We start from the raw sequence: 14,954 nt of genomic DNA on the forward strand, positions 1-14,954 counted from the left end.
GTCCTGGGCTACAATTATTGCTTTCACTCGAATGTTCTTGGCGATACCTCACGTGTGGTTTGAACGCCGTTAACATATGTGGGCACGACATACATATGGTGTTCACTTCTGCATTTGAGCATTATTTTGACACTTGTAATAACATCCCTTGTAATAGGAATAGGGCATGACAGGTCCTCTTTACAGCGAGGTCTGGGGTCTATAAGTCCCCAGATCATGCCTCTAGGCTGGAAAGCCTGAGATAAAAAAAAACAAATAAAAAATAACTGTCAGTGTTTACGTTGCCTCGAAGGTCATAGAGATGACTGAGGAACATCTGGTCCTCAGTCAGCTCTATGGTAAATGGCCACTGCTGGCCAATTAATTCTCCGGTTCGGTGATTGCAGGGGCAATTAGGTAGAAGCAGCGGAGGGCGGCAGGGGAATGTCCCTCTCCTGCTGCCTGTAAAAACAATCAGGCAGCTGAACAGCCGCTATGATTGTTTTTACATGATGGAATCGCCGGCATGTAGAAAAAGAGGATGTCTGAATGATGCCTGCAAATGCACCCATTATTCAGATATACCTACTTAAACTCCACAGCGTCATATGATGTCCACCTAAGGAGAAGTGGTTAAAGGTTAAGTTCACCTTTGTTTAACTGCTACCTGACTGGGCTATTACCGAATAATGGCTACAGAGCACTCAGCCAGTTCAGAGAGGGTGTCCTATGATGTCGTCCTGTGATCGTGCCAGAGGTGGTGTGCTCTGTGACCACAGCGGCCATTTACCATGTGATCAGCTGTATCCAATCACAGTGCCCATCACTGCAGCCTATCAGTGCCGCCTCATCACTGCAGCCTATCAGTGCCGCCTTATCACTGCAGCCTATCAGTGCCGCCTTATCAGTGCCCATCAGTCCAGTCTCATCAGCGCACATCAGTGAAGGAGAAAAATTACCCGTTTGCAAAATTTAATTAAAAAAAAAAAAAACTATGGAAAACTTTTTTTTTTTCAAAATTTTCCATCTTTTTTCCGTTTATTTAGCAAAACAAAAATAAAACCCAGTGGTGATTAAATACTACCAAAAGAAAGCTCCATTTGTGGGAAAAAAATGATAAAAATGTCATGGGTACAGGGTTGCATGACCGTGCAATTGTCATTCAAAGTGTGACAGCGCTGAAAGCTGAAAATAAGCCTTGGCAGGAAGGGGGTTAAAAGTGCCCAGTAGGCAAGTGGTAAAAAAAAAAAAAATGCACGATTGTGCAAGTAAAAAGTGTGCATTTATTTTTCACAGGTCAGCGGGATAAATAAAAGAGGTAACTATATCCAACCGGGACACAGTCAGCAATAAATAAACTGACAGGGGTTCTAGAGATTTCCTGGTGACTCTAAAGTGAAATAAATGCCTATAGATAACCCTTAATGTATTTTCATAACACTAATTGGTATATGGAGAAAGTGCAGTACAGCCATAATGTTCAACTTTTTATAATCATCTATAGCAACAGTGACATCTGCTGGAAGTGAGACGTTATAACAAAGAAACAGAAACAGTTTGTAACATCAGCACTGTATCAGAGCAGATTCTACTGTTCTTGGCAAAGAGAAAACTACAGCCAACCAGCGGACTTCCTTCTTGTACCAATAGAAATCCGGGGTTATCATCGCTGACCTCTGTTTAAATACACAAGCAAGATGCCAGGCTGTCTTTAGTTTTCTAAAAAGAAGAGAAGCTCAGCAATAGCTCTGGTCTGTCCTAGAAGCCTTACAGCAGTAGTAGACAAACTTCCGGAGGTTGAGATCTACCTGGACAACATGGAGGAAAGAAAAAAGATCCCTGGGATGGGGGGGGGGGGGTTTGGCACACTAAAGATAGAAAAGAAAAACAAAAGACTGTCAAGCTACCAAAAAAAAAAAAAAAAAAGGACGTAGACGGCCCCCCACTGTAGTGTTCTCTGTCCATTCCCCCTCCCCAAAGCAGTGTCCTCTGCCTCCTTCACTTACCCCCCAAAACAGTGTATTCTGCCCCCCTGGAGTGTCTTCTGCCCCCCTGGAGTGTCTTCTGCCCCCCTGGAGTGTCCTCTGCCTCCCCATGCCCCACAGAAATGTCCTCTGTCCAATTCTCACCACAATGCCTCCCCCCCCAACAGTGTCTCCTTTGTCCCCTTCAAACCCCCCCCCCCCCCTCCACAGCGCTGTGTAGGTAGCACTTCCTACCTGCCAGCGTGTGTCCAGTAGACAGGAAATCGGGATACGGCATAGTGCTGGGTGGAAGGTGGGAGCAGGAGCTGCCAGAGTCAGCATTTCATAACAATATAAATGGGGGGGGGGGGGGGGGGGGTAACATGGTTAGTACCAGGTACAAAGCAATCGGCATACTGGGTAAAAAATAATTATAGTATATAATATAGGATCCATAAACTAGACATTAGTATTATGCAGCCGATTCGCCAAATGTTACTGACAAGGAGAAACGGGAAGGGGGGGGGGGAGGGGAAGCGGGACTTTGTATGAGGTGTGTGAAGACGATTGGCAGATAAACAGTAAAATCATTGGTACAGAAGAACAATTTAATAATAAATCTCATCACGATATATGGCATAACAATGAATGCATGAGATAAACATGTGACAATTTATAATACAATAAAGAAAGTGGTAATTGACAATTCATGCAAAGCTTGTAGGATGTACATTGGAGAGGAATGTAATGGTAGAGTAATGGTTAGTCATTGGTTGGAAGCCTAGATCTTTATACCTTATTTTGGAGATTTTTCCACCTGGGCTGTTGTCTGGTTCAGGAGCTGCGAGGCACTCCGGGGGGCCTCCTCTCTCCCCTATCGCCCCTGTGTGGATGCGGGGAGCTCGGGCGACACCCTGTTGTGCATCGGCGTCACGCATTCCGCGCCGTACATGTGACGTTATCTGTGACGCCATCACGTCGACACGTGAAGTCCATCTCGCACTCAAACATTAGGGGGATTTGCGGTGCCATCATCCTGGGCGAGCTCTCTTGCCCGCGATGCAGCAGCCTCCTCCCTCCACTGAGCGTGGACGTGACGCTGGGGATCTCACCGTGACCGACTTCGGGTACACTTTTTGGACACTCCTCACTTCTACCTATTTCTCTTTTCATATTTTTTTAATTTTTGTCTATATCTCCCTGAGGCACCTATTACACTTCCCTATGGTCACGTATTTGTGATCTTTTTTTGGTGATTTTTACCACAATTCACAGATTTTTCTTTTTTCTCTTTCTTAACACTCTCACTAATATGGATTATTATTTCTTACCCTTGGCATTTTTATTCTTCTGGTGATCACTGGTTTACTTTCTTTCCGGTATGGGTACTATCCCTATAGATTTGTCACTATAGCATTCCAATATTTCTAAAGTAACAATTTATCTTTTACACATTTATTTATATAGTAATCCCTTGGGATTGTTTTATGTGACATCTTCACCACTTAAGAACTTCGGCCACTCATGCCCTTTTTTTTGGAATGCCCACTTGGAGTACCCTACTGGCCGTGGATGAGGCCACCACAGCTTCCAACAAAGACTTCTTGCCCATCTGGACAATTGTCCACCATATTTTCACCTCATCCTTAGGACTCCACTGTCTAGTGGGATTGGGATGCACACGCTCCTGATGAAGTGGAATTTATCCACGATACGCGTCGAGCCTATCAATGTGCATCTTTTAAATCTTTGAATACCTGAATTCTTTACATGGCAATAACCATTACTATACATTCCTCTTTTGTTGCCAGCGGTTTAGACATTAAATGGCTGTGTGTGGAGTTATTATGAGAGGACAGCAAATTTACACTGTTATACAAGCTGTACACTCACTACTTTACATTGTAGCAAAGTGTCATTTCTTCAGTGTTGTCACATGAAAAGATAGAATAAAATATTTACAAAAATGTCAGGAGTGTACTCACTTTTGTGAGATACTGTATATTACACACACACTGCTCAAAAAATTTAAAGGAACACTTTTTAATCAGAGTACAGCATCAACTCAATTAAACTCCTGCGGTATTGATCTGGTCAGTTAACCACTTGCCGACCGCCACAAGTACATATACTGCGGCGGTCAGCCCCTCACAGGCAAAGTGACGTACCGGTACGTCACTAGCCTGTGAGGCTCTGGGGAGCGGGCGCGCTCACGGACCCCCCCCCCCGCGTGTGAGCGGCGGACCAGATGTCCGCCGCTCACTCACGATCGTCCGTGACAGCGGGACAAAGGCAGGCGGCTAGTGTAAACAAGCCGCCTGTCATTCTCCCCTGTGTAGGAACAGTGATCATACGGTTTTACTATGTAGGACCGTTGATCATTGTTCCTACACCTCAAGCCACAGCCAATCACAGTTAGAATCACGCCCCTAGGGACACACATAGCCCCTCCCTCTCAAAAAAAAGTTAACCACTTCACTACCAGTGTAATTTTACAGTAACAGTGTATATGTATAGCACTGATTACTGTAGAAATGTCACTGGTAACCCCAAAAGTGTAAAAAATGTCAGTCAAGGGTCCGATCTGTCCGCCCCAATGTCGCAGTCCCGCAAAAAAAAAAAAAAAAAAAAAAAAAAAAAAAAAAAAATCGCAGATCGCCGCCATTACGCGTAAAAAAAAAATAAAACAACAAAAATTACAAAAATCTTTCCCTTGGATAACTTTTGCGCAAACCAATCAAAATACGCTTTTTGCGATTTTTTTTTACCAAACATATGTAGCAGAAAACAAATTGGCCGAAAATGTTAAAAAATTTAGATTTTTAAATTTCATATAAAAAAAAATGTGAAAAATATTGTTATTTTTGCAAAATTGACGCTCTTGTTTATAGCGCATGATCAAAAAAAAAAAAAAAAAAAAAAAAAAAAAAAAAAAAAAAAATCGCACAGGTGATCAAATACCACCAAAAGAAAGCTCTGTTTGTGGGGAAAAAAAGGACCCCAAATTCGTTTAGGTACAGCGTCGCACGACCGCTCAATTATCCGTTAAAGTCACGCAGTGCCGAATCGCAAAATACCCCCTGGTCAGGAAGGGGGTAAAATCTTCCGGGGCTTAAGTGGTTAAGTAGTGGGGGGGGGGGGGTGTTAATCAGTTTCAGCTGCTTTGGTGTTAATAAAAATTAACAAGTGCACTAGATGGGCAACAACAAGACAACTCCCAAAACAGGAATGGTTTTACAAGTGGAGACCACTAACATTTTTTTCCCCTACTCATTTTTTTCTGACTGTTTTTCACTAGTTATGCATTTGGCTAGGGTCAGTGTCACTACTGGTAGCATGAGGGGATACCTGGACCTTCTAGAGGTTGCACAGGCAGTCCAACTCCTCCAGGAAAGCACATCAATACGTGTCATTACCATAAGGTTTGCTGTGTCTCCCAGCACAGTCTCAGGAGCATGGAGGAGATTCCAGCAGACAGGCAGTTTTTCACTAGTTTTGCATTTGGCTAGGGTCCCTCTAAATAGGATTGGGATTTAAGTGACTTTGAACGTGGCATGGTTGTTGGTGCCAGACGAGCTGGTCTGAGTATTTCAAAAACTGCTGATCTACTGGCAAACTCCACACAACACCATCTCTCGAGTTTACAGAGAATGATCCGTAAAAGAGAAAATATTCAGCTGTGTGGAGGAAAATGCCTTGTTGATGTCAGAGGAGAATGGTCAGACTGGTTCCAGGTGATAGAAAGGCAACAGTAACTCAAATACCCACTCATTACAACCAAGGTATGCAGAATATAATCTCTGAACGCACAAAACAATGAACCTTGAAGCAGATGGGCTACAGCAGCAGAAGACCACACCGGGCGTCACTCCTATCAGCTAAGAACAGGAAACTGAGGTTACAATTCACACAGGATCACCAACATTGGGCAATAGAAGATTGGAAAACATTGCCCGGTCTGAGGAGTCTCGATTTTCACTGCGACATTCAGAGGTTAGGGTCAGAATTTGGTGTAAATAACATGAAAAGCATGGATCCGTCCTGCCATATATCAACGGTTCAGGCTGGTGGAGGTGTAATGTGGGGGGGGATATTTTCTTGGCACACTTTGGGCCCCTTGAGAATCGGTTAAACACCACGGCCTACCTGAGTATTGTTGCTGACCATGTCCCTCCCTTTATGACTACAGTGTCCCCATCTTCTGATGGCTCCTTCCAGCAGGATAATGCACCATGTCACAAAGCTCAAATCATCTCACCACTGCTTTCTTCAACATGACAATGAGGTCACTGTACTCCAATGGCTTCCACAGTCATCACATCTCAATCCAACAGAGCATCTTTGGGATGTGGTGGGAGATTTGCATCATGGATGTGCAGCCGACAAATCTGCAGCAACTGCATGATGCCATCATGTCACTATGGAGCAAAAATCTCTGAGGAATGTTTCCAACACCTTGTTGAATCTATTCCAAGAAGAATGAAGGAAGTTCTGAAGGCAAAAGGGGGTCCAACCCGGTACTAGCAGGGTGTACCTAATAAAGTGGCCGGTGTGTGTGTTTATATATATATATATACACACACACACACACACTATATATATATATATATATATATATATATATATATATATATATATATATATATATATATATATATATATATATATACACACACACACTCACATAATATCTCACAAAAGTGAGTACACCCCTCACATTTTTGTAAATATTCTTGCCAATGGCAGGTATTGATGTGCCATCCTGGAGGAGTTGGACTGCCTGTACAACCTCTATAGGGTTCAGGTATCGCCTCATACTACCAGTAGTGACACTGACCCCAGCCAAATGCATAACAGTCAGAAAAGTTGAGTAGAGAAAAAAAAAAGATCAGTGGCCTCCACATGTAAAAGCATTCTGTTTTGGAGATTCTCATTGTTGCCCATCTAGTGCACCTGTCAGGGGGGGAGGGCAACAGGTACCCGTTTTTGACAGGTACCCTTCCCCACTTCTGGGATACGGCGCCGTCCCTCGGAAGCTCGCCCCCCTCCTCCGATAGGGGTGCACTGATCCGATATTAGGATTGGATATCGGCGCCGATATGGCCATTTTAGATGGATCGGTAACATTGACCGATCCACTGGCCGATCCGGTTTTTGCTTGGTAACGGCTCAGCCATCCCTTACTAGGTGCAGTAGCAGTATGGGATGGGAGCGACTACTTCCTGTATAGGTCCGGCTCACAGGCGGAGTGATATCAGATGCACTCCGCCTGTGAATGGAGGAGCCACACACAAGCAGCGGCTTTGCTCTGTACTACAGCTGCTTGCTTTGTGTGTAGCTCTGGATCGGTTCCGGTATCGGCGATCTCACAACGCCAGATATCGGTATCGGGTCCAAAAAAGTCGGATCGGTGCATCCCTATCCTCCGAGCCAGTAGGAATGCGCAGATTAGGGTCCCGCCCGTGAAGCTGCAAGACTTCACTGCCGGCTTCTCTCACCGTCAATGGCGGCGGCAGCACCCGACAGCCGATGGAAACATTGGCTGTGGTGCCGACATCGCTGGACTCCAGGACAGGTAAGTGTCCTAATATTATAGTCAGCACCTACAGTATGTGTAGCTGCTGATTTAATTTTTGGAGGGGGAGGCGGAACTCCACTTTAAAGCATAGTTCCACCCAAAAGTGGAACTTCCGCTCATTTGCTCCTCCCCCCTCTGGTGCCACATTTGGCACCTTTCAGGGGGGAGGGGGAACGGGTACCTGTTTTTGACAGGTGCCCTTCCCCACTTCCAGGAGACGGCGCCGCGGCGCTGTCCCTCAGAAGTTTGGCCCCCTCCCCCTTCCCCTTCCCCCACCCCCGAGCCAATCCGAATACGCAGTAGGGACCCAGTGGCTTCACGGCCGGGTTTCCTTACCGACAATGGCAGGCAAACATCGGCTGCGGTGCCGACTCCCTGGACAGGTAAGTGTCCTAATATCATATTCAGCAGCTACAGTATGTGTACAGTAAGTGTAGCTGCTGACTTTTAATTTTTGGAGCGGGAGGCGGAACTCCGCTTTAAGTTAACACCAAAGCAGCTGAAACTGATTAACAACCCCCTCTGCTACTTTACTGACCAGATCAATATCCCAGGAGTTCCATTGACCTGATGCTGTACTCTGATTGAAGTGTTTTTAGAACAGTATATATATAGTGGTATAGCTCTTCTAATGGGTTTAGTCCTTGCTATGTCCCTCCCAAGCACGCCATTGTGACCCCTCCACAGCCATATCCTCCAAACACAGCTCAGCCTGGGCCGCCGCACAGCACTCTGGGTAAGCCCGCAGTGACGTCACCTGTGGAGGCCTCCGCTCGGCGCCGGACGAGTCTCCGTAGTGCCGGTACCGGCAGAAGAGGACGAGCCGGGGACGCAGGCAGGTCACACGCACGCAGGGCGCCGCCATGTTCCAGCGCCGCACCGCGCGGCTTTACGGCAGGACGTCAGCTCCGGAGTCGCCATGGCAACGCCGAACTGCGCAGACGTCTGCAGCCTGCGTGCCAGACAGTTGGGCCCCGGTGAGCCGCCGCTGAGCGGTGTGCCTGGGAGCCCGAGGAGGGGCGTGGTCGGCTCTTATAGTAACCCTTGACTGGGTGTGAGGTGAGTGTAAGCTCCTTGTATAGGTCAGAGACAGGGGGGAGGCATGGAGCTGAGGCCAGGCTTTGTGTGGGTGCAGGGCAGGCGTTAAAGCGCACTCCTGAACGCCCCCTGATACGTCGCATGTATCCGCCAGTCGCAGGTTTGATTATCGCTGTCTGCTGCGTTCGCTTTGCGTCACACAGCGTGGGCTTGTTTGCTTCTAATGCGCTCGCTGTAGAGTATTGAATCCAGAACCCTGCCATGGTCACGTGTTTCTGCCGCCAGCGCCAGAGCATGCAAGCCAATAAAACCAATGGATACGCCACGTGAAGAACGCAGCCCTCTGCTGCCTTGGGGTGTGTGCCAGCAAGGCGCCCGGCGTGTTCCCGGGTGGACATTGGCTGCTTCAGATGTGCGGAGCGGTCCAAGGTTTGCTTAGTATCCCCTGCAGCGTTTACGTGGCGTCAGACTCCGCGGTCTGGCTGAATTCCATAAGAAACGCAGCCATGAAGGCGCTGGGGGACGTGCTTTTATAGCAAGTGCAACAGGAAGGGGAACCCTCGGGTGCCTGGCACCCAATTTCTGGGTTCCTAGGAGCCCAGACATCCCGGGATCCTCCAATAAACAAATCATTAACCTCCCTGGCGGTATGATTATGTCAGGAATTATGTACCAAAAGCGGTACAATTTTGTGATATTTATAATATATATATATATATATATTATAAAATATAAATATTATAACATATAATAATATAATTTACAATTTATAATATTTGATATTTTTCTGATACTAAGGTGATACAGTGTAATCCTCTCAGATTACATTGTATCACCTCCTTTTTATGTGTTTGTGTTTTGTGCAACGTTTGAATTTCCCTCCCAGTTCCGCTCCCATGCACCATTGCTGCTGCAGGGAACGGAACCAGGAAGTCATCAGAGCGACGGACGAGCGGCGGGGATCTCGGCGGCGATCACAGCAATGGGAGATCATCGCTGCATCGCCAGGAGAAGGTAAGGAACCCCACTGCAGGCTCTGCACATCTACCCCGAGCGTGACTCGGGGATACCGATCCTAGCATGAAAAAACCACCCCGAGTCACGCTCGGGGTTACCGCTAAGGGAGTCAAAGTGTTTGTAAACCCCCCGGTACTGTTTGTACCTATGGCCTATGATAAAGCTTACCTATAGGTACTCCAAACATCTCCTAAACTTGCACCGTTTAGGAGAAATTTACATTGCATGAAGCCGATGACGTCATCGGCGCATGCGCCCTGAAGGAATGGCCGCCCATGCCGTTTCTTCAGAGCCCTGTGCCGTGACCAGCGGCTCTCGTGCGCATGCACGGGAGTGACATCATGCAGCTTCAGTCAGTAGCACAGCCAGAGTTTGCAGAACCGGAATGAAGACGGGCAAAGATGGAAGCGGCCTCCAGCGGGGACGATGAGGGCTTCGTTTGCAGGTAAGTGTCACATAATGTGCTAGTATGCGTTGCATACTAGCACATTATGCATTTACTGTGCAGATAAACAAAAAAATTTTTTTTTCAAGACGACTTCCTCTATAAAGTGGTTGTAACCCTAAAATAAAAATAAGATCCTGTTCCTTTAACCACGCCAGCTCTGGAAAGTTTACCCCCTTTCAAGAGGAAGTAAACTTTAAGGCCCCTTTCACACCGTAGAGTCTGTCGGCGGAATCCGTTTTTCTCAGCGGGGGATCGATCCGCCGATCCCCTGCTGAGCAAGCGGATGGCAGGTGTGTCTCTGCGCTGTGTGTGGAGACAGAGCTGTCAGGTCCCACTGTTCTCTATGGGGTAATCCGCCTGTCCGTTTTCATCCGATCCGCTGGACGGATGGAAAATAGGGTTTCCATCCGTCCAGATTTGACGGACTGGATCGGATCACATGTCTCCGTTGACATCCGATACCCCGTAGAGATACATGGGGCATCCGTTCAGATCCACCTGAAAAACTGACAGGTGGATCAGAACGGTCCGCTAGTGTGAAAGGGGACTTAGGCATAATTTGTACCTATAGGTAAGCCTAGAATAAGACTTACCTATAGGTACTGTAAATATCTCCTAAACATGTACAGTTTAGGAGATATATACAATAAATGCAGCCGATGATATCATCAGTGTATGCGCTCTGAAGGAACAGCCACCTGTGCCGCTCAGATTCCTGTACCATTAATGATGGCTCTCCTACATGTGCGTAGGAGTGACATCATCGTGGCTCTGGCCTGTCAGACAGCCGGAGTTCGCGGACCCAGAAGGAAGACCGGAGAAGATGGACGCTGCCTCTAGCAATTATATTGCATCGCTGGAAGGCTTTATTTTCAGATAGTTTTCACATAATGTGCTGGAAGGCTTTGTTTTCAGATAGGTTTCACATAATGTGCTAGTATGCAGTGCATACTAGCACATTAGGCCTTTACCTTGCAGGTCCAAAAAAACAACCAGTAGTTTACAACCGCTTTAGTGACCAGGCGATTTTTTTGCGATACAGCACTGTGTCACTTTAGCTGACAATTGCGCGGTCCTGCAACGCTGTACCCAAATAAATTTTTTCCTTTTTTTCCCACAAATAGAGATTTCTTTTGGTAGTATTTGATCACGTCTGCATTTTTTATTTTTTGCACTGTATACAAAAAAAGGCCAACAATTTTGAGAAAAAAAATAAATAATTTTGTACTTTTATGCTATAAAACATTCCCAATAAAAAAAAAAAAAGTAAAAAATCTAATTCCGTCATCAATTTAGGCCAATATGTATTCTGCTACGTGTTTTTTGGTAAAAAAAAATCCTAATAAGTGTTTGATTTGCACAAAAGTTAGAGCGTCTACAAACTATGGTATATTTTTATTTATTTTTCTTTATATTTCACTAGTAATGACAGTGATCAGCGACCTATAGCGGGACTGCGATATTCCCGCGGACAAATCGGACACCAAACTGACACTTTTTGAGGACCAGTGAAACCAATACAGTGATCAGCGCTAAAAGTATGCGCTGTCACTATACTAATAAATCTGGCTGGTAAGGGGTTAACATCAGGGGTGATCAAAGGGTTAACTGTGTTCCCTGGGAGTGATTGCTAACTGTTGGGGAGGTGCTTTGATTGGGGGAACGTAAAGATCCGTGTTCCTGCTTAGCATAAAACACAGGATACGTACATTCCTCTCACAGTCCTGACTTTCTCCTGAACGATCTGCAGGTCCCAGTGGACATTGCGTCCACTGGACCCGCAGATTGGCTCCCGCTGTGTCCAGTCACAGCGGGAGTGGGTCGCCAGCAGCGTGCGCCCCAGACCCAGAAGTGTCAGATCACGTACTAGGTCCGTGATCTGGCACAGAGTGGCTGCCCTGCCGCAGTATATACACGTGTATAGGCATGCTGTATAGCACAGTGCTTGTGCTATGTAATTTTTCCCTTCCTGTCTTGTAATATACCAGGTTGATCCTGCCAGTTCCTGTGCCCCCTTGTCTGTGCTGACCACGGTAATCATGGCTGCTAATCCTCGATTATCTTGGTTAGGTTACATGCCTCCGTCAGCCTGCTCCTTCCCCTCTCGCTCTCCCTTTCCCTCCCTGTCAGCATGAAAGCTGCTCTCCTCACTGCCCCTCTCCGCCACTATTCGCCACTATTCCAGCTGCTTTATGAAGCATAAATACATGTACCCCCTCCGCCTTAGGATGTCATCAATAATGGGTATGTGATTTTTTTTTTTTTTTTTATAAATGAAAAGGCTAAATGCCTTTTCCCAGCTGCCGGTGTTCGGTCACATTATTCCCCTTAGGTGTCTGGCTGAGGTCACATGGGAATTTCGGCCCCTGCCACTTCTCTCCATAGATCAGCGGAGGGGGATCACTTGACCGCACAGCTGCAGTGTGAGAAAAGTTATTTAGCCTTTTTTATATAAAAAAGCCAAAAAACCAAAACACTTCCACTGTTGTTAATAGCAGCATACTCCAGAGGGGATACATGTAAAGTCACATTGTGACTTTACAAACCGTTTAACTGGGACAACTAAAGTCCGTTTATCCTTGTTTGGTTGATGAGCATGGTTGTCATTTTCAAGGGCTAATAGGTGGTAGGAGGCCAGACAATTATTGACTTTTCTTGTCCAAGTTAGAATTTGCATATTTTTTTCAGGTACTTTTATAGCATCATCAATTTATGCAGCACTTTTCATATACATTGTACATTCACATCAGTCCGTGCTCTTGAGGAGGTTACAATCTAAGGTCCCTAACTCACAGTTACATACTAGGCCCACTGAGACAGGAGACAATTAACCTACCAGCATGTCTTTGGAGTGTGGGAGGAAACTGGAATACCCGGAGGAAACCCACGCAGGCACAGGGAGAACATGCAAACTCCAGGCAGGTAGTGCTGTGGTTGGGATTTGAACTGGCGACCCTCATGCTGCTAGGTGGAAGAGCTAACTATTTACTGTGGGAGCACTTCATGCAGCTCTGGCCAGTTGCACAGATACAGGAAGACGGGCAAGGATGGATGCGGGCTTTGTTTGCGGGGTAAGTGTCCCATAATGTGATAGTAACCCTAAAATAAAAATAGGATTCTGTTCCTTTTAACCACTTCAGCTCGTGAAGGTTTACCCCTCTTCAAGAGGAAGTAAACTCTAGGGCATAATTTATACCTATAGGTAAGCCTCTAAGGTGCTGTAAATATCTCCTAAACGTATACAGTTTAGGAGATATTTACAATAAATGCAGCCGATGATGTCATCAGCGCATGCGATCTGAAGGAACAGCCACACATTCTTGCTGTATTGATCATGTGCCTGGGTAATCATTTCTAGAGGTGCACCGAATGGAAGTTTTGGTGCCGAAATGCAGGATGCACGTGGCCGAAAACCTAAAATTACAGTTTTTAAAAAAATATTCATATTTTTATACATAATTTAATTAAATTTGTTTTTTTCTTTTTAATCTTCACTCTGGTCCGTTGTGATGTGTGTTAAAAATCTGGCTTACTGCATTTTTGGTCAGTTAAAAAAAAACGCACCAAAAACGCACCTCCCCGTTGAAATACATTGAAAACGCAGCAAGAACACATCCCGTTTTTACTTTTTTGATGTGGTTTTTGAGACACATGACCTATGAAAAACAAACCATAAGCACAGTAAAATCGTGGTAAAAACGCTTCAAGTTCGCGGCAAAATAAAGTGCGTTTTCCTTTGCCATTATCGTGCAGATAATTCCATTTTTGGCCAATAGGTTTTGGCGGCTGAAATTTTGGTGCATCTCTAATAATTTCATGTAGTGTTTCCTGAAAAGGGTGGAGAAATGAAATAGGTATTGGCCAGTAATAATGTCTACGGTGTTACCCAATACAGCTAATATGATGCTATACATTCCTCCAGTAGCTAGAGATGGATGTTGAGGAACACCAGATGTGTAAGAGAGTGCCGCCACCTTAGAAACATTGCCAGCAGTGGTTGGACAACGTTAGGGAAACTTGCAATATGTAACATGGTCGGTACCCTGTTGGGGAAACGCATTGTATAACATGGACTTGACCTTGCACCATCATGAGCGTACAGTACTGTGCAGAAACTGAGTGAATGTTCCAGTCCACTATTCTTCTAAGCTGGCACACACAAAAATAACTACTCCCCTTTGCTTTTGGGCAGTGATAACTGTGTGCAAGGCTTATCCAAGGGGTGGCATTTTCCAAGTAAAGGCCCTAAACTTCCTTTTAGGGGAAACAAAGGAAGACCTGGGCAGAAGTATTGGGATAGTTTGGAAGACACACAAGAGACCTGGGAGGATGTATGCTTTCCGAACTACTGCCCTTTAAAAACATGAGAGGTGTGTTGGGTCCCATGCTTTCAGGTTTTGTTGGATATCTCTAAGGAGAGTGGTGTGGTTATGTTGGAGCAGAGCTCAGTTGGGTTTAGGCTTGTGACGGTATCAGATTTTCATGCTGCGATTAATTGATTAAGGTTTTGCCACGGTATACGGTATTATCACGGTATTCTAATATTAAATTTAAATTATTAAATTTCCACCTCACTTCAATTTCATTGCTGAATTTAGGGGCTTTGGTTCACTTATGCACATTATTATATAGTCAGTACAGACTCTGTGAACCAGGCCTAAAATAGGTCATCAAGCAGTGTCTGGCCTACCTGGTGATAACTGGTCCTGGAGCTCGGCTCCGATCCGATGGCCTGGTCATTAAGAGGGCAAATCCTTGTGGTCAAGAAGTGGTTAAACCTGAAGGAGGTGTTTATAAATTACTTTACTATTGCTTTAGGCCTGGTTCACATGTAACCCGCATACATGTGAACCAGGCTTAAAGCAATAGTAAAGTCATTAATTGGTTAAACCTGCAGGAGGACCGGTGTTTTTATCTTGATTTGCCCCTT

General features: G+C 45.5%; 2 protein-coding genes across 2 annotated transcripts in view; one reads left to right on the plus strand and one right to left on the minus strand.

Annotated features, from left to right (window-relative positions):
* Window positions 1-8,431, minus strand: part of COA8 (cytochrome c oxidase assembly factor 8) — a 20,854-nt gene extending 12,423 nt beyond the window's left edge. The window contains exon 1 of the mRNA XM_082275562.1: window positions 8,279-8,431. Coding sequence (XP_082131688.1) covers window positions 8,279-8,386 — 108 coding nt within the window. The 5' untranslated portion in view covers window positions 8,387-8,431. The remainder of the gene's footprint in view (window positions 1-8,278) is intronic.
* The window catches only part of BAG5 (BAG cochaperone 5), a 27,774-nt gene continuing 21,245 nt past the window's right edge, over window positions 8,426-14,954 (plus strand). The window contains exon 1 of the mRNA XM_082275561.1: window positions 8,426-8,580. The gene's annotated coding sequence lies outside the window, so the exon portion shown is untranslated. The remainder of the gene's footprint in view (window positions 8,581-14,954) is intronic.

The sequence above is a fragment of the Pelophylax lessonae genome (assembly GCF_965119305.1).
Source record: "Pelophylax lessonae genome assembly, chromosome: 13".
In the NCBI taxonomy this organism is placed as follows: Eukaryota; Metazoa; Chordata; class Amphibia; order Anura; family Ranidae; genus Pelophylax; species Pelophylax lessonae.